This window comes from Leuresthes tenuis, unplaced genomic scaffold, assembly GCF_036924035.1.
Source record: "Leuresthes tenuis unplaced genomic scaffold, fLeuTen1.0.hap1 SCAF_23, whole genome shotgun sequence".
Taxonomy (NCBI): domain Eukaryota; kingdom Metazoa; phylum Chordata; class Actinopteri; order Atheriniformes; family Atherinopsidae; genus Leuresthes; species Leuresthes tenuis.
Genome location: NW_027325377.1, coordinates 21,688,641 through 21,708,318, shown reverse-complemented (window position 1 = coordinate 21,708,318; position 19,678 = coordinate 21,688,641). Strand labels below are relative to the sequence as shown.

General features: G+C 36.8%; 1 protein-coding gene across 1 annotated transcript; it reads right to left on the bottom strand.

Moving 5' to 3' along the window:
• Window positions 1-18,474: 18,474 nt before the first annotated feature.
• Window positions 18,475-19,447, bottom strand: LOC140282784 (snaclec rhodocetin subunit delta). Its single transcript, XM_072377346.1, has 2 exons — window positions 19,131-19,447; window positions 18,475-18,845 (listed from the first exon to the last, which is right to left on the bottom strand). Exons 1-2 carry the CDS (start codon window positions 19,342-19,344, stop codon window positions 18,475-18,477), a joined length of 585 nt encoding a protein of 194 aa, XP_072233447.1. The 5' UTR covers window positions 19,345-19,447.
• Between the last annotated feature and the right edge of the window lie 231 nt (window positions 19,448-19,678).

Below are 19,678 nucleotides of genomic sequence, written 5' to 3'. Positions count from 1 at the left end.
TTCAGTAACCATAGAATCATGTAGTGACTTTTTTGTTATATTCTGTTATATTATATTTTGTTAAATATAGAGAATTATTGATCTTAAAGCTGTTCTGTGACTTTGCAAAGGTTTAGCAAATGACGAGCATTTTAAATGCCACACCGAAAAGAGAAGGGAATAGCCACTGTTAAAAAGGAAAAAAAAAACTATTACCTCTCTTTGTATTTCACAGCAATCAATATGTTATGCAGTCCCCCCTCTCTGCAATGCACCTTGGCTGTACAAAGTCTAAGTTGAAAAGAACACCATTGGACTTTGCTTTGTTAAGTTCCTCTCTTTGTAAAAAGCATAAACCTGCCCCATGAGACTAAGCAGCTGTTTTCCATTAACGCTTTGCTTTTGGGGTCCAAAGGGCTCTGATGCACACACACACACGCATGTTTTTTTTTTTGTTTTTTTTTTAAGCATGTATCTGTCGTTGATATCTGAATCTTCACCTGCATCATAAAATACTTTCATCTTCCTACATGCATGAATGAGGTTAGAAAATGGATTGAAAAGAGTAAGGAAACACCAAAAGCATTCTAACTATCAGACAAGCTGTACCTTTTAAAAGCCCCAACCTATCATCGTAATGGTGTTTGATTCCGAAAATGGATGCCCCTGAAGGTTTCCCCATTGTAAAGCCACAATTTTATTCATATAAGACCTTTCCTGTGCCCTCACCACGTCAAGACATTTTATCTAATGGCTGAAATGGCACTCCTCCACTCTTCTTTTCAGGGAAACCATTCGGAAAGTGCCAAAAGGCATCCAAGTCTAGTCCTGGTGATTGGTCATGTCAAGCCATGCCCGCTGGGTGTGTCATTGAGTTAGCTGTCAAGCTTGTAAGTGTACATGCAGCAGATCAGAGAGGTTGTTTCTGCTGTCTGTAAGCTGTTTGTAGAGGAGGAACTTTGATGACTATTCAGCTGGTTGAAATTCTTTTTTTTTAAGTCTTCTAAACTTGAAGTGAACATTTTATGGACATGACAGATCAAAATGTCTGAGTAGAGATATATAATGAGTAGGAGAGTTTGTTTTGTGAAATGCATAAAAGATAAATGTATAACACATGCACTGTCATGTGTGTACTCTGAAATTGTACCCTGCCCTTAACTTAGCATGAGGTATGTTCACACAATCTAAATAGTAAGTCGGAAGAAAAAGGAAAAAAAAACGGAGAAAAATAATTTGACATTTCTTGGCTAGATCCAGTTGCCTAGTAACTGGTTGTCAAGGAATAACCATAACCCATTTTGAAACTTGGCATTTTAATGCTTTTATATTGTACACAAATGTGATAACTTGCTCTTGCTATTTGACATACTCTTTCAGCCCATCCTCTATGTGAAGCTTAGCTCACTTCTGGCTCCAGCTAATGTCTTCATCTCAGAAAGATAAAGATAAATTCGCACATAAGCTAATTTGCCAAGATTTTGTCACCTTCTTGACACACTTCACGAAGTGCATCTCAAAACCGTGGCTGCAAAAACAGGAAACATAAGAAAGTTGGAAAAAAAACCTTATTTTACCTTACTTTAAAAATATAAATGCAAAACACCTAACTCATAAAATAAATGTATATAGAAGAAGCAATGGGAGAAGCAATTCATTCTGCTGTTGGAGAAATATAATGCTGAGAGTCAATCTGTTCATTGCTCCTGCCGCTTTCCATCTGTCTGATACTCTAGAACAGAAATTAATAAGCTGGAGCAAGGTTGTTTAAACAGCAGTGGGGAAAAAACATGTTACAAAACACAAAGATGGTGCCAAAAAGTTGAAAGCACCAGTCACATGGTGACATTATGATATTTTTGGCTTGCTTATTTGTTTGTTTTATGAGTCGTAGTAGCAAATAGCCGCACAGGAATGATCTTTTTTGTTTTTTTTCTTGTTTGTGTCTTTCTGTTTCCCTCTATAGTATTTGAAAACATAGCCAGTAATATATTATTCCATTTGTGTAACAAACTCCCAACTAATTGATAAGTTCCTATTTCACTGGATTATGACCTATTGGTACTTAAATCAGATGCATTGTCTGTACCTGTGCTGTGTTTAGGGCTCAGTGAAGATGATTACATGAGAATTTCATTATGTATTGTACTCTATATTTAATTCTCCAAATACCCAGATGTCTTGACAAATGCTTTGTCTAGAGTCTGAGTGTAATTCCCGAGCCGTTCTTTTTTTTCTTTTTTCCCCATTCCACCCCAGATTGGCACCATTTTCAATACCATCCATGAATCATCCATTCATAGAGTCTGTCATACTCGATATCTGTTCAAGCAGAAAATAACCTGATCGCCATACAAACTTTGACTTTTAGTGTCATTTTTTTTCTTCTCGTTTTTACCCTACAAAAATAAGCTGTCTAATGATAACCTGGAAATGATTGAGATAATTTTGCATTCAGTGTGTATGTTCATTATGTAAGTGCAGGTCTCCATTTGATTTTGTGGTGTAACTGATTATTAATCACAGCCTTGACTTTATTTTTCTCACTATGAGCCATACCGTGATTTCAAACAATTGGTGAAAAAACATTTATGTAAATAAATTATAAGACTTGAATTAGACCCAGAGAGGATTTATGTTAAAGTTTTAATGAAGGAAGTGCTCTTCAGTTTTCCTGGCATGAGAGATTGTGAAGTTTGTTGCCCTTAAGGCATGTAGTGCCAACACTGTCTGATCAAATCTCATTTCAATTGTGAGGATGGTTACGAGAGGTTTGGGGTGATATTGATCTCTGACATGTGATATACTTGTCTGTATACTTATGAGTTGAATTAAAGATGGGGTTGCAATTTCCATTATGTTGCCCTTATTTCCCTCTACTGTTTTGAGGAAATAGGACAAAAGATAATCACATACAAGTCATTCTGTATCACTAAGTGCTATTCAGACTAATGTTTAACCTATAAAAACCTGTTAAGAGATAAGAAAAGGGGCAATGAACTTCACATTTCTAGAGAGCTGTAAATAAAGTGTTCTTGATATCAGTATCTTATATTCACCATTTGGTAAACAATGAAATTGGTTATATTTAATTGAAATGCCAAAGTTAAAATTAAATCAGTTGCAAAATACGTCTAAAAATACGTCTCCAGATTGAAACTGGCAGATTTGCCTCGACACCAGTAAGTTCTTTTGAGCAAAAATTCACAGCTACTCAAGTCACCTCAGGGCAATGCAAAGCATGTTGATATTTTACAGATGTTTCTGAACCTGAGCTTGGATAAGAGAGAAGGGGGAGATATGTCGGCTCCTATTACTTCACATGTATTACAGCGTTTGTGAGAAGCTCGCAGATCGAGAATTTGCTTTTGACTTATGAAGGTTTAACTTTCTTTTAAAAGATAAGAAAGGTTTTCTTTTTTTATATATAAGATAAAAAAGTTCAATCTTTGTATCTTCTGTTTTATCCTTATTTTCAGTTATTTTCAGTTTATAGTCTTGTGTAGTTCCTCCCTGAACTGATAATCATAAAAGATACATTAACATCTTGTCTGCGGCTTAGTTGTATGGTTCCTCTGGCACTGATGTGTCATATTGAAAGGTAACATCAGTAAATTATTATCCAATTATTTGGAAATATTAGTTTTACCACCATAAGCAAACTGCAGTGGTGCTTAAGCATTTGGCTGCCGCTACTGGCTTTAGTGAAGTGTTTTATATACTCCATTGTGTGCCAAATCAGCCACCATTTAAATTTCCCAGCAATTCCCAAAGGTCCAGCTCCTGCATGCTAACTATTCTGTCCATGCAGGCGCATCTTAGCCCTTAGTTAGTTCATGGGAAGCCAGAGTCATAGCAACGGGGGAATGAAAAGCTGTACTGCTTGTATTACTCTTAAGGAATAGTTTAACATTTTGAAAAAAAAAACACTTTTATATCACTTATGTTTTAGGCTGTTGCTTTCGGTTTGGTAACGTCAGTATAAGACAACTATAAATGGTCAAATGTGTACCATGTGTACCAAATGTGGACAAACCAAAATCATTTGCTTTTAATTCAAACCCTTTCAATTCTCAGTGAAAGTCGGGAAGAAGAGTGAAGGATGGTGGGAAACGTTTTGTGGGATGAGTTTCATGCATTGTCGTCCTGTATAAAGCCTCCACTATACCTGCTTTCCTTTTTGTATTTATAGCCAAATCAGCATTGTCAAAAGTAAATCACCATGTAGCCAGACTCAGAAGCTGAACATGATGTCAAATGTAAAATAACTGATAAAACCATGGGGCATGAAGAAAGTTGTTGAGCATGCGATGTTAGATGTGGACATGATCATGTAGCGAGACGTAACTCCTGTAGAGAGAAAACTAAGAAAAATGTAGTTATTGTACAATTTTTGATTGTTTTACTGTGAAACAGCAACATTTTGTACAGCGGACCACCATAGCTGTTATAACTTTTATTCTAAACTCAGATCAGAAAAACAGTATCATGGTTTATATCCCATCTAGCTCCGTCGAGACAAACAATGTCTCTTCAGATGAATCCTGAAACCACATTTCGTGTTCTGCCATCCAGTGGTGTCGACATTATTGCGATAGCGAGCCATAGTCCCTCTGTTGCCCTCAAGCAGTGACAATGGCAATCTTAATTTTACTGCTTCATATATTAGTTAGAAATATAGAGAATGCATCACCTCGTTGTGATACTGACCATTTGGTCTTTACTTTGTGGCTGTTAGGTTGCCCTAGTTAATGCAACTAACATAAAATTTCATAATGACTCAACAGTAAGTTGATGGAGTTGGTCTATTCTGTGTGTGACCACTGTAGATCCCAGAATGTCATGGTCAGTAGACATTCACTTGGGGCTACTGTAGTCCCAAAATGCTTGGGAGGGAAGGAAGAGAAGAGGTAGTAAGTTAGTTTAAATTTGTAATTCATGCTGTTAGATGTCACAACATCCCACGCACCAGACCTCTAAATTATATTTAAAATGGTAATTAGTGAGCCCTGGTCCTTTCATCTCATCATCTGTGGCTCCTCTACATCCCTTTCATTTCTCTGCTCGTAAACCTGCTCCATGGCACTCTTTATGCCCATCTTCTCACAACACACACAGATACACTCTCCCACTACCCTCTCTAATCAATAATAGATAGAGCCACATAGTGATAGAACTCCGCTCCTCCCTGACCAGCTCAGATGTGGTGTGAGAGGGTAACATCTATCAAGACTGTTACGGTGTCAGCCCCTGCTGCTCTTGCAGCGTGATTAGGAGGTCTGGGTGTATGTATACGAGTGAACTTGCAAAAAGGGCAGGAAGAGCAATTCCATAACACTGTCTCGGGCTGGAAGTTTTACATTTTTATTCATAATCCCCCTTGGAGACACCACCCGTACACAATACGATGCTACACAGCAGCACTGTATTTACATCCGAGTAAATGCTACCGTGATTATGGTGAGAGAAATCATTATGTGTACCACACAGCAGGTGGTGAGGCACAACTAAGACCTGAGCTAATCCTCACAACACAACCTCTGCTCAGAGGGAGAAGAAAACGGGTAGTCACTCCTGCTTTTTATTACTGATGGTTCCCTTGGTTTAACATTCAGTTTAAGATGACTGGTCATCCACACATCCAACACAGCAACAACATTTCTTGTGTCTGATTACTTGGCAGAATTTTTAACTGTATGACAGGACACCTCTGGCTCGCTCTGGAATGACTGTTTTATTTTGTGTCAAAAAGTTTTGAAGGTCAGTGGTTATGGTTTGCAATATTGAGTTAAGCTACTCTCTACTTTTTAGGGTGTGATTGAGGTGACTGTAACAGGAACAAAAGATGCAGTTTACTGACATACTGTATGATGCCAAAACCTTTTAGGGATCACAAATGTCATTTAATCTTTTTCCAAAATGCCTTTTTTTTTTTTCTTGCACATTGCATTGAATTGATGTCAATACGATGTCTTATGGGTTTGTGCAGCGGCTCTTTTGTGTTTCAGGGCTCCTAAGTCAGTAGTAGCAACTAAAAAATAAACTAAAAAAAACTCCCTATGTGAACAAATGTAGTTGTTCGTCTTTTGTTTTTGTGCTGTGGGGTCCATGACACTTTGCTTAGCCAGAGGAAGTGTGGTCTGGCTTCATCCAATGAGGGCTGAGGAGCAGAATAAAGCTACACATTAGAAAACTGTACTAAACAATGGAAAGGAGGAAGTGTTCGCTACTAGAAGGAGATGAGATTAGTAGCCATTGACAACGTATTTTTTGGAGTTCAAACATAAACGTGTTAAAACATGAGTGCTCATAGGTCAGAACTGAGCCATGATTAGAGTATGGATAGTCTAATGATGAAACTACAGTGGACTTTCATGTTTGAAGTACAGAATGCTGTCACAGCACTCCCATAGTTGCTACTCAGAAACCAGTTGATGCACTGCTTAAAGCTTTACTTGCCAAGATATCTTTTAAAACCACGTTTACTGATTGATAATTTGACTTACTTGCCTAAAACTTAGGATAAACAAATTAAAGCAATTGCAACAAACTCCAGAGAGGAAGTAGTTAATGTTTCCAAAGGAAGACGAATAAAAGAAAGAATAAAGGAAGAAAGTTAGTATGAATGTGAGCAAGAGATCATATTCAAAAAGAGAGCGTAGATGAAAAGAAATGCTCATATACGAAAAAGAAAAGGTAAAATGAAAAAAATTGCGCAATGTATTGGAGAGAAGTTAAGGCAGTTTAAATTCAGACTCGTGCATAGACAAACCACAAAAGAAAGTAAGGAAAGAAAAGAATGATGTAGAATAACAAGAAAATAAATACTGAACCTATGAGTATGGACAGCATCCTGTCAAGAAATGTCAAAGGCGCATCCTCCAGATTCTCATTTTTTATGATGCAACTGTTTCTGTGTCCTGCCTCTATACAATGAAGCAGTCAGGCCAAGAATCCTTTGAAGGGAGCTCTTCGATGCCAGCTTTATTTTTAATTTCTTATATATTTAAAATCAGTTACCACAGCCGCCGCTTCAGTGGCTGAACAATTATACTATGGAATGGATGCCTATCTGTGTGTACAGTACATGTGGTAAGGTTTTCAATGTGCGCGTGTGTGTGTATCCTTTGTGAATGAGCGCCTTTTCAGAAATCTGTGTGTGCAGCATGCAAGACGTATGACGGACAGGCTGAATTCATAATTCACGTGAGGCTGTATTGGACGTGTGTGCGTATATATTTTACATATGTGTGAGCGGGGGAGAAAGGGAAACCCTTTTTCTCACCTGCATGAGGAAATGTTCCACTTCTGTAAATGTAGCAGTTTTACAATAAGACTGTTGTAAGATTGCTATGATGTTTTTTGTTGGCTGGAATGTATTCTTGCAGAACTTGTTGTCTTGTTAAGATCAAAAGTTTAAAAAAAGAAAAAAAATGCCCATAAAGTGAACATTGTGAAAGGGCCCATTTAAACCAATTGTCGTAAACACTGTTTGCAGTTGGGATGATAGTGATCGATTAGCAGCTGTCAGGTGTAAACGTGGTAATGTTTGCATTCGGGCCGGTTGTATTTATGAGTTACCCTTTCAGAGTGCTAAATTTCTGCAGGAGAGTATTTAAATGAATCAGGCTGTGAGATTTGTGATAGGCAATTTACTGCTGATTGTGCTATAATTTACCACAAAAAAGAGCATCTCTTACTTTGCTGTTGACATAGCAGTGTAAGCTTCAGCAAGTACAGATTTTGTGCTGAATAGGAGAGGATTTCTCCACTGGTGCTGATTTTTTTTTTTAATTATATTTTAATTACAATGATAATAATGATATCCTTTGTGTAGCACTGTTCTTTAAGTTTATAAAGTGGTTTACAGGAAATTGTAAAAGCAGAATGAGAGTCTTACAACACTTTGTGGGCTTTGCTGATTTCTGGTTGATTATTATAACAAGTTGGGCTTTTATGACTTGAGAAACATGCATACCTTGAAAATAGTTAAACTTGAAATTTAACTCTAATGATATTTGAAAAGTGACATGAGGAATTTGGGTTTGTTAAATAAAAAAGGGTCAGATAAACAGTCTACTAATTAGACTTAAGCAGCACACTTCAAATATTTTCAACAGGTGACAAACAGGTAAGCACAGTCACAAATTATTGTTTGTTCCAAAAACAAAAGAAAAAAATTGAGCAATATATCGGTGAGAAGTTAAGGCATGGACAAACCGCAAAAGAAAGTAAGTAAGTAAGGAAAGAAAAGAATGATGTAGAATAACAAGAAAATAAATACTGAACATATGAGTATGGACAAGATCCTGTCAAGAAATGTCAAAGGTGCATCCTCCAGATTCTCATTTTTTTATGATGTAACTGTTTCTGTGTCCTGCCTCTATACAATGAAGCAGTCAGGCCAAGAATCTTGGCCCCTTCTAATTTTTTGCACTACTCTTGGAAGACTGCTTTTGCAATTATGAAATGGCTCTGTTCATAGATTCCAGTATTGTGTGATATTAAATTACAAAAAAACTGGCCACTTCTGAGTGAGCTTTATCAAGATTTTGACCTCTTACTTGTTTGCGTGCCTTAATGGCTTGAAAAGTGTATTTTCTGGGGATTTCTCCATCTTCTAAATAAACTTTTTTTTTTTTTTAAAGTTTGGCAATTATGTGAAGATAATGTTAAACAATATAAAACATAGGGAGGGAAAAGAAGCCTATTCACTTTTAGATTGTATGAAATGTGTATTGTTAAGTACAGTACATTACTTTTAGATTAATATGCTAACATTACTGATGAACGAAAGCAGACATCTGGACACATTCTGCATTCAGTGTGTGAAATCTTCCCACAAAAATGTAATGCATTGGTAGTACAACTAATACGAGGAACTGCATTAGCTGTTTTAATCTGGAGATGATATCTGCAACTTCATGGAACAAAGCCAGCATAACTAATCAGAAGACATTAAACAAGGCGCTGTAAATGTAGCCCTCCAACTATAAAACAGAACAAAAAATTTCTGTTGTCATAGCTGAGGATCTACACTTATTGAGTTGTTTCCTGGTTTCATCAGCTGTTGAAGCTGCAGTATAAACTTCATTTTACTGAAAGAGCTAAACGTTCAGGCGATCTAAAGCCCAGGTGAAGTACTCTGTGAGCAAAGCTTTACAGTGGTGTAGTAGTGTCCAGTGTTTTTCCTCTTTTTTTATTCTTTACATATAAATCAGCTTTTCCAGCAATGGATAAACACCCGTTCATTATTACGGCGGTATTCATTTGCACATTGGTATATACATTATCTTCTGCTGCTTGACAGTCAGGTACCAGTGTGAGTATGGTCACAAGGAAAATATTGCCTCAACCTAATCGGACTGGTAGGGAATACTACAGAGCGGTCCTGTCCTTGCTTTTATGTGAAAAATAAAAACTTGTCGAGTAGTCACTAAGGATGATTTGTGGACTTCTGTTGTTAAAGATTTGACTGACAGAGCATGTACAGTACTGAGGTGTTACTGGGACACTAGTACCTAAGAGATACAGCTTTTGCATTAAACAGGTGTAAGTTTTGAGAGCAAAGCATTAAAGTTCAAACTGAAAATGTCACTGCTTAAGGAGACAACAAATGAAGATGCATTGGATAGTTAACAGGTAGATTTGGTTCAAATGGAACTGAGACTAAACATCCACAACTGTAATGCCGACACGGTTGAATCTCGTAGCAGATATAAAGATTTAACAGAAATGAGGAAGTAAAATTAGGCATAGTGTGATAGGGGAAAAAAACAACTTAAGTTTTTATTATTATTATTATCATTTTATTTTTACAGAGAAAGAAGCAGATTGTAAATGACAGCAAAATGTTGAGAAGCAGAAGATCAAGAGTAAGATAAGAAATTTAAATCAAATAAAAAGGAGAACATTAACACAATATTTTGAATATATAAGAATGTAGGTTATGCCTGGTTAAATCATATTACTAAAAGCAGTAATGTGAGCCCTGGGCCAAGCTTCCCTGAGTTCACAGTGCAGCAAGTAGTCTATTTTTTAGCTCTAATTTGATTTTGGCTGACAGATTCACTTAAATACTTGGTTGGAAAAGACAGCAATGTCTTCTTTGTTCTAGTAGACAGGACAGAATGGGGTGTTAATTGAGTCTCTAATAAACTATTTCTGCTTGTAGCATTTTCCCCTTGCGTTATAAAAAGTGACATTAAGCTCTGAAGCCATTCTTACTGGTTTGGACACACACCCCTATTCGACAGTGAAAGCAAATAATGTGTTGACAGGTGCTGGTGGTCTTTCTCCCTCAAAGTGCATGCAGGAAAAGCCCAACTCATTTGGGCTTATATACCAGTGTGCTTGGAGGGCGAAAAACAGAAAAAAACTGATCTGTGGGGGAGACAGTAGCTTTAAAGAGTGGTCACTTTTAGCGCTTAAACAGGTTTACTTACTCTGATAAAACTTCCAATAAAAGCCTCAACCTGCTCTTGTTAATTTAGATAATAATTTACACTTGACTTGACCTGTGGCTATCCTAATTTTCGGGCTAAATTAAAACTCTTTGCCTTATTAGCTTCTCCCGTGTGCCTCATAACTTTCCATTCATCCCTCATTTCTTATCATCCGTTGACTATTAACTTTCTCATGAATAATAGTGATGGTCAAAATGCTTGACCAGCAAAGTACATTTTGGAAAATTAAAATTCATTACTGTTGTATAGATGGATATGAATTGCAGTGAATTTTTATCTTCACAGGATGCCCACCACATTGCACAGGCATACTTTATAGAGTAGCAGAGAACAGACAAACCAAACATAGCTTTAGTTGTTTGACCTCCTACTAGTTTCTTAGTCAGCATTAAATAAGTAAAAGTTGAAAGGACATGTATGCATGTGGTCGTTTGTTACACATTGTCATAATTAATATCATCTACTTCACATTCTTAGCACTTTACTGTCTTTACCACAGGGTGAATATATATATATATATATATATATATATTAATTTATTTATTTTTTTAGGCATGCAAAAATGCTGACTTCCAATAAAGCTGGAAAGCCCAACGAGTTCACACACTTCCAGAGAATGTCCAGCTCAGTTAACTGAACAACTATTTCCTGCCGTGTTGTTTTCATGGAGCCATCACGTTGAATAAAAATCGCCTGCTTTTTTTTTTCTTCTTTTTTTTTTTTGGCATCTGTGGACTCATCCACTTGAGAGCAACGCTGTGGGGATTCACTAAGCCTCTCGAACAATTGCTTCTCAAGATCCTCAGCAATTTCTGTTCTCACCAGTTATGTTAGAATGTTAGAAGTGAAGACAACAAGCTTAGGTTTATTTACTGCAGTTTTCACCCAAATATTTCAAGTATTTATGCTTTCCTCGTAGTAGAATTAACTTCAATTAGATTTTAAAAACACAATTTTGCTTTGTCTCCAGTTGTGAGACCTTTTCAGTATTTATCTACCACTGCACATACACCATGAGATTCTCACTAAAAGCAGGATGATTGGTCTTGAACTTAAGTAGGAGCTTTAAGGTTGGCAAAGGAAAAAGAGAGAGAAAAATGCATCCAAATCAGTCACTTGACTGGTATTCTGAATTTTAGAATTTTCAGTTTATTTGGTTATCTCTCGAGATCAGGAACAGAGAAATACTTTTTTTTGTTTTCTCCAATCCAGTGAGTTTGTTTTTTTTTTGTTTTTTTTTTCACTAAGAGGGACCCAACTTTACAATTTTTAATTGATGTAAAGTGAAAGTAAGGGCCTCCTCTGAGTGAAGAACACTCCTTCCATGAAGTAGAGAAAAGCTGTCAGGATCTCCTCCTTTGACCTACAGAACTACTGCTTTGAAGTGGATTGAGGGAGCCAAAGAGAAGTAGAAAGCAAAGAAATCTGAACTACTGGAAGAATACTGAAGCGACAGGTGGCATGCAAGATGTGAGTCTTTTGAGGTGCCATGCAGAAAGTCTGGAGTACCACATATCATTAAACTGAGACAAAATGTAAAAGGAAAGCAACTCTGTTAATTGTCTTGAGTTTAGCAACAATGAAGTAATCATTCAACTCAAGTTCAGTTAAGCTGTATTGTTTTGAACATTGGGTGAATTCATGTTTCTTTGTTGAACAATTTCAAAATAAGTGCAGCAGTTCCTTGGCTGATATCGTGTAAACTCAAGTTGTAGCCTGAAATGCCCTCTCTGGGGACAGCGGCAACATAAGCACATCTTTCTAGTGGAAAGTATTACAGATTAACATTATCTTAGTCTCAACACGTAAGGTGTTATCATGCAGCTTGTTGGAACACACCCCTACACACAAGTTGGTTTTATTGGTGCTTAATCCTAACTTAATTAAATTAGTATAAATTACATCAATCAATAATTAAATGGAAATTATATGCTCAGAATATCACAATAAATATATTGTTTCTTATGAAATATCAGCACAGAATAAAAAAAATTGAACAATCTCCCTCCATGCTTGCTTATCTCAGTCAGTGAGCTTGCACACACATACACATTTTTAAAATGAGTGCAATGCTGTGCATTTTTAGATGCTTTTATCTGTGCTTCCTTGATTAGATAAAAGCTAAAACTCTTCAAAATTTACTTAAGACACTGACATAATTGCTCGCTAGTGGGTACTGACTGATGACAACAGTGCAAACACAACAGCAGAGAAATTGCATAAACAGAAAATAGCTACAGTGATGGTGGCGACATATACATTCATAGTAAAAGTTTAAAGTGTTGCCTTGCAAGAATAAAACAAACCTGGAATGTAGAGATGGTGCAGCCTTGGCTATAGGTACAAGATTGTCCTGCTCCCCTCCGTCAAAAGATAAAGTGCATGTGAAATGTAACGATGCACGAGAGTGACGGTCTGTTGAACAACCAGCGAAATGGCGTTCATGGTCTGGATGTAAAAGGATGAAAAAAAAAAAAAGAATTTCAGCTCGAACCAACTAATGTTATTGTCTAGACCCAACCAGGAAGTGAAAAACATCTTTTAGTAAGGTGCAGATGGTCCACATCTCGTATGACATGAGTGTAGGGTTCAAGGCACTGCACATAGCTGTGCCTTGAACCATACAGGACTTGCGGTTATTCTACACATGAATTGGGGTTTTTACGTTTTACTTATTTAATGCTGTCAGAGACATCTGCTCTGATGCGAAAATGCTCATACAGTATGAGTTATACTCCTCTCCTTGCCTTTATAGCGGCAGTATTCTATAGGAGGCCGTTATGGGTCTTGTCGGGCAGAACAGGGCTGACTGTCAATGCCAGAGCCTCTTTGAGGTTAGTCAATAGATGCTTCTTAATGGGGTTCTCAAACCTCTCAGAGACCAGATTTTGGAAAGCCCTTTCTTCAACCTCGAGTTTTCCTTCACCTCTGGACTTTGTAGGTGGTGAGCATACATGGCCCTTTCGTATTATCATTTGATTCACTTCCATTACTTACTCCAGGGTGATTTAACGCTTCACAAAACTATCTTAAGGATCACTTCATCATACAAGTGTCTTTGACAAGGCCCTGGTTCAGGAGGAAAAACCTGGACATGAACCTTTATGAACTTTTTTTGTTGAGCATTTCTGCAGGTTTCCTCAATCAATCAGACTTTCATGTAGCACTTTTCATACAAAACTGAATGTATCACAAATAAATTTAATAAACAACTAGAACTGTTACTAGTAAATGCACTAGTAAAAATTATAAAAACAAGGGTTGCAGGGTTGATGCTGTGGCTCTAGTGGGCCAGAGGTCATGAGAAGTAAGGTTTCCCTGAGTTGCTCATTTTTTTTCTCAATGAGCTTGTTTGTGTTTGCGCACATTGCATCCCAGTGAGCTCTCGACACCTCCATAAGTTTAATCAAATTCCCATATTCATTTATGTTCCATATGTCTTATTATTTTTTTCCCAATTAATTGCCAGCAAGATGAAGATATAGGGCTGATATTCAAAAACAATAGGATTATGACTGTATACATTACAATTTCTTTGAAAAAAGCACCCAGGATGTTGCATCACTAACTGTCTTCAGTACCTGCTCTCACCCAACTGTTCCCGCCAATTCATTTTCTGCATGTAAGCCGAAGTATCACAGCATTTTGGAGCAAAAAGGAACAAAACATAAAGCTACCCAGTACGCAAATGGTCCAAATGAGTCAGTTTTTGATTAGAATTGGAAGCATTTCAGAAAAATCAACTAAGGACAATGACTTTCACCTCCTCTCAGGAAATTTATGTTTAAGCAGTTAAAGTGGAAACTCAATGCATCAGCTTTCCGATAAATACTATTATGTTCCTTGCTGCTGCTAAATTTCTGCACACACTTAGATAATGTGGTTTTGTATTGTATCTTGTCAGAGGCGTTGTGGGACAACCTAAAGTTGGATATTTATATGGTATTTAAAGGAGTACTGCAGAAGAAAAGTGGTTGGAGATACTGGAGGACAAGGGATATGTGAAGTACTGGAAGAAGGCAAGAAATAGAAAATGAATGATAGTGAATCAGGAAGTGAAGAGCATCCAAGAAAATAATTAATCTTTATTGACAGTGAAAGTGAAGGGTCGTGGGTTTGGACGGTTGTGTGAAGGACAGCTGCGCACACATTGCAACGAGCCTATACATACAGGTCTACCTCTGTATCATCTTAACTACAATGACCCTTAGGCTGCTCTGACAGCGAATTTACAATGTAAATCAGTGATCTCTGCGCTGAACATGTCAGAAATGCCATTACTCATGCAGATATTGTGAAATCAGCCATTAGCGACAGGAACCTCATGAAAGGTTGTTGGGGTTTAGAATGGAATACTAATTATCCAAGAGCTTCACTGATGAAGCAAAGGCCAAGGACACAGTTGTGTCAGTAGTATTTGGTGGTCAACTAGCAATTATAATAAACATCTTGAATCCATTCAATGCATTATATTAGTATGTGCCTATTCTATGTGGGCTCTAAGCATACATGCACATTTAAACTCACTACAGAATAAAATAAAATAAATAGAAAGCCTCTTAAAGGCAAACAATTGTTACCCTATTACTCAACTGAAGACTAATGAGAACTAAGAACAAAATATAATTAATAATCACTAACTGACCATTAACTCATAATGCTTAAACATAAGTATTTGGTAGTTTAACTCTCATTATGCATCACAGCTTAGTTACTATTTTACAAATCAAGCTTCTGATTTGTAAAATACAGTAGGTCAATGTAAAATGTAAGTAAAAACAGTCATTTGTAAATGTCACAAACCAACATTTTAATCATAGAATATATTGGATGTGAAAGTGAGATATTTTCCTATTTAATTAAATTTACTTGCTCATCTTGAATTTGATGGCAGCAAAATGTTTCAGAATTTGAAATAAGTGGTACTAAGATTGAATAGCTGGAGTAATGTGTAGCAAGTAATCCATTTAACTGGCAACAGGTAAGTAACATGAATGGGTATTATAAGAGCACCTTAGAAAGGCAGTGCCTCTCAGAAGAAAGATGGTTAAGTTAAGCAATCTGTGAAAAACTACATCTAAATCTATATTGGGTATCCTATCTAGATGATACCTTTGTCAGGAAAGGCCTTGCATTTTTCAGCAAGACGACGAAAAACACAGTAGGAGTAGAAGAGTTCAGGTGCTGATCTTTCACGAAATGAAAACATTTGCTGCATTATAAAACATACAATATGACAAAGAACCAGCAGTTGATCTGCTAGAATCCTATATTGGACAAGAATGTGACAGTATTCCTCTCCTAAAGTTTCAGCAACTTTTCTCCTCAGTTCCAGATGTTTGCAGATGTTTGTTCAATGAAGATGGGATTCTGCTTATCGGTAAATATGGCTCTGTCCCAATGTATCAAATTCAAGATGAGCCATTATTTTCTCTACAATGTATCTATTTTTTTATTATTAATAAAATATTTATGTGATTTGTAAATCTTTCAGTTCTACTTTAACCTCTTACAGACTCCTGACCGTTTTGGAATTGTTGTAGTTTTCAAAAGAAAGCAGGACATAAAGTAAATCAAGGAGGAATGACAAACATTAAAAACCATAAAGTGAAAACACTTCACACCTCTGGACTCCAAGGACATTTTCATGGATCATGTGATTTGATGTCAACATAGTAGGAACTGATACATCTTTTGCATGTCTTAGAACATTGTGATATGAAAGCTGAGTCAAACAGAGTGACATCTACTTCTCTTGAGAACAATATCTCTGTCAGTCTCTGCAGGTAATAAGGACCTAATCTATGTATGCGAGTAGTTAATAGTGGGAGTTCAGACGGGTGATTATAGGATGTAATGGGATGTCTAGTTGGTGCAGAGTTGCCTGGCATGTGTGTATGCTTGTGCACACATTCAGCACAGTATGCTAAATGCGTCCACTCATCTCTGGTGTCACCAGGAGCCTCAGGCTCACACCATGACATTAATAGTTTGACAGGCCACACTGCTCGTCTCGCCTTTCTTCCCTCCGTCTGCTGCATTCTCTTCTTCCCTCTGGCTCTTCCCCCTTTTTGTTTTCACTTTGTTGAATTCTTTGCCATATTTTTGTGCTCTTGTGCAAACGCAGGTTACAGTTATGATATGACCTGAATGGGAGAGAGTTTTAGAAAGTTCAAACCCTGTTCTGTTGAAACTTTTGTGAAATAATACAAAGATATACTTGCAGTCTTAGTGTTTTTAATTCTGTAGACACAGACACAGTATGTCTTGGATAAGTGTTGCATGAATTATGGACAATAACATTCTCTGGCTTCACCTGAACTCAACAACTCCAACATTTTGCTTCAGGCTGAGCCCACATCAGCTGCCTACATTTGACTTACTCCTCCTGGAGTATGTAACAATCCAAACCTGCTTAAATAGTCACCAGACTTCAGACTGGCATTCAGTCCCAAAATTAACCATATCTTAGCCTCTTAGTGGGTCTCTGCTAATGAAAATATTCTACTTCGCAGGTCAGAAGGATCCTCAGTGACTGACTTATGCCAAGCAGAAGTGTATTTGGTGACAAGCTCAGATCCCTCTCTGTGAACAATGATCGGAAACGTGCACTAATGCATCACAGAATGGTCAGAGAAGTGAGTTGGGTGTCGGGGTCAAGAGAGTCTATCCCCTCAAGTGAATAATGATCAAGAGGCCTGCGAACACACTCAAATGCACACACATTAAAACAGTAGCTGTATGAGTGGTAATGATGAGTGAGGGGAAGACAGATTGAGCCTTCATTCCAAGTTTGTCCACATTATGACTAATGGCCCTGGAAAACATCCAGACCTCCATTTTTCCTCTCTCCTTTTCTCTTCAGATTGTTTAGAAAGTTTTGAATTTTTCTCCCTCCCAATCCTATGTTTTGGACAATTGTTGCATATATTTTGGATCCTCTAACTCCCCCTCACTTAGTCTCTAAAAAAATAAATAAATAAAAATCTGTGGTTTTTACTTTCACAATTTCAATTAAATATCAAATGATAGCAGGATGACTTATAAAATTGGGTTTTACCACAGATTAGCCGAACGGTGCTATTTACCCCTGCTTCATTTCCTCTTTTCTGACAATCAATACCCTTTTGTGGCATTAGAAAATAAGTCTATTTATATATTATTACGTATACAAGGAACATTATTATATATATATATATTATTTATATATTAAGTATATTCAATTAAACAAATATTTTTTAAGTGAAATGATGTAGTCATTTCTACATATTTATTTCAGTGTTATTTTCTTTAATAGGCCTTTTTTTAAAAATGTTATGGACATATTTGTTTTTTGTCTAAAACAGTACTCGTCACACATCATTTCAGCAAACTTTATTCATTTAAAGTCTCAGTTTTACACATATTTTTAAACTTTAGATTATAAAATCGAATGTGAACTCGATAGTCCTGGGGAGTCATTTAAAATCAAACAAAAGAACCCTTAAACCCCTGCTGTTGTACAGTCACAGTCTTTATTTTTCGGAATGTAGGCCATGTCAGTTGCTGATATATTACAGCAGCCACACTTTAGCATCTTTTAACATAAAACATCAAATGGACATAATGGCTTAATTCAGAGAAATATCATTCACTTGATGATTTTATTTATTATTGTTGTTGGAAACATTTGTGAAGTCATAGTAAAACGTAATGGTTGGATTAAAAATATTTAGTCCTTCATTTGCAAGTAAATGTTCTTTTTTGTTTTTCATTTGCCAGGAAACATGAACAGATTGAAATCTTAAAGATGTTATAAAACCACCAGTTCTCACACAGCTGTAAGAGATCTGCTCGGTTCCAGCAGTCCTTCATTCATGCATATACATGGAAAAGTAAAATGTTTGTACTGCAGATGGAATACTTAGTATAGAGAATGATTATATATAGAAAAAACAGGATAATCTTAGGATTACTGTATGTTGCTGACTTTTATTTCCATGATTAAGATGCAACATTAATCTATCAGCAAAGAAATTATAAACTATTTCTACATGAATAAAATATCCTCCTCACAAAGAAAAGGCAGCTGGTGCAAACAGTTTTTATCACTCCACGTGTATTGATCTTTGTTGATGACGCCACATTGAAAAGAAATGGGCAGCTCAGGTTGTTTGTTATTCTTCCATTTGCTATAGTTCACGATGCGGTCGCTCCAAATCCAGAACCCAAAGACAGAGCTCTGTCTTAAACCGATCCAGAGTGAAGTTATATTTTCAACAGTGTACTTTAGCCACTCCTCAACAGCTTCTTGCTCAGATTCATCCCGAATACACAGCAAGCGTGAGTGGTGTTCTTCACAGTATTTCAGAGCCTCTTCCCAGTTTGAGTTCTTCTGGACGACAACGATTCTCACTCTGCCTGAAAACCCAGTAAAAGTCATAGTTGAGATTTACAGGAATAGAAGAAAAGTTTCCTCAAAGGTATTTATATTGAATTTCTGACCGAATGCATACGGACACTTGTGCATAACAGGAATGCTCTCACCTCAAATGTAAAAAATCATGTAAAAATGTCATTATTAGTGAAAGGGTGTCTTAGAGCTGTTCATAGTTCTCACTCCTGTGTTAGTGAAATTCCAGCTCTTTTCTACAATGCGATCAAACTGTGCTGTTTGTGTCTGTAAAGTTTTCTTTTATCGCTTACCTGTTGAGAAAAGTTTGTCACGCCCTATTAAATCATCTATCTTGCATGGGATAATTTTTTTTGGTTTATTTTGGTTGCTCTGATATACACAGGTGTGTGATGGGTCTGGGGACTCGCTCCATTCTCGAAATGTTGAACAGCTTTGGTCCTCCCATTCCCATTCATCATACCGGAACTTAATCCAAAAGGTTTTGTTCTGACCTACATCTATCATGTTCTGCTTTTCCTGCTCATCTCCAAAGCTTGCTAAATCTACAGAATTTGTTTTGCAGTACTGCAGAGCTTGGCACCAGTTCTTTTTTTTGTCTTCGTTCAGATTGTATTCGATACCTGCAAAAAAAAAAAAAAAAAAGCACTCTGTATAATTGTTCTATTGTGACACATGATATATGTTAAGTTCATAGTACCTGCTTAAGAGGCTCATTTTAGAGTTTTACATTGAAGTGTGAAATCATTGTTCTGAATCAGGACCCATGTCACAAGAATGTTTTGGAGTATTAAAGTCTGTAATTTGCTGTACAGTGTGACAACCTGAATGCTACCACAGT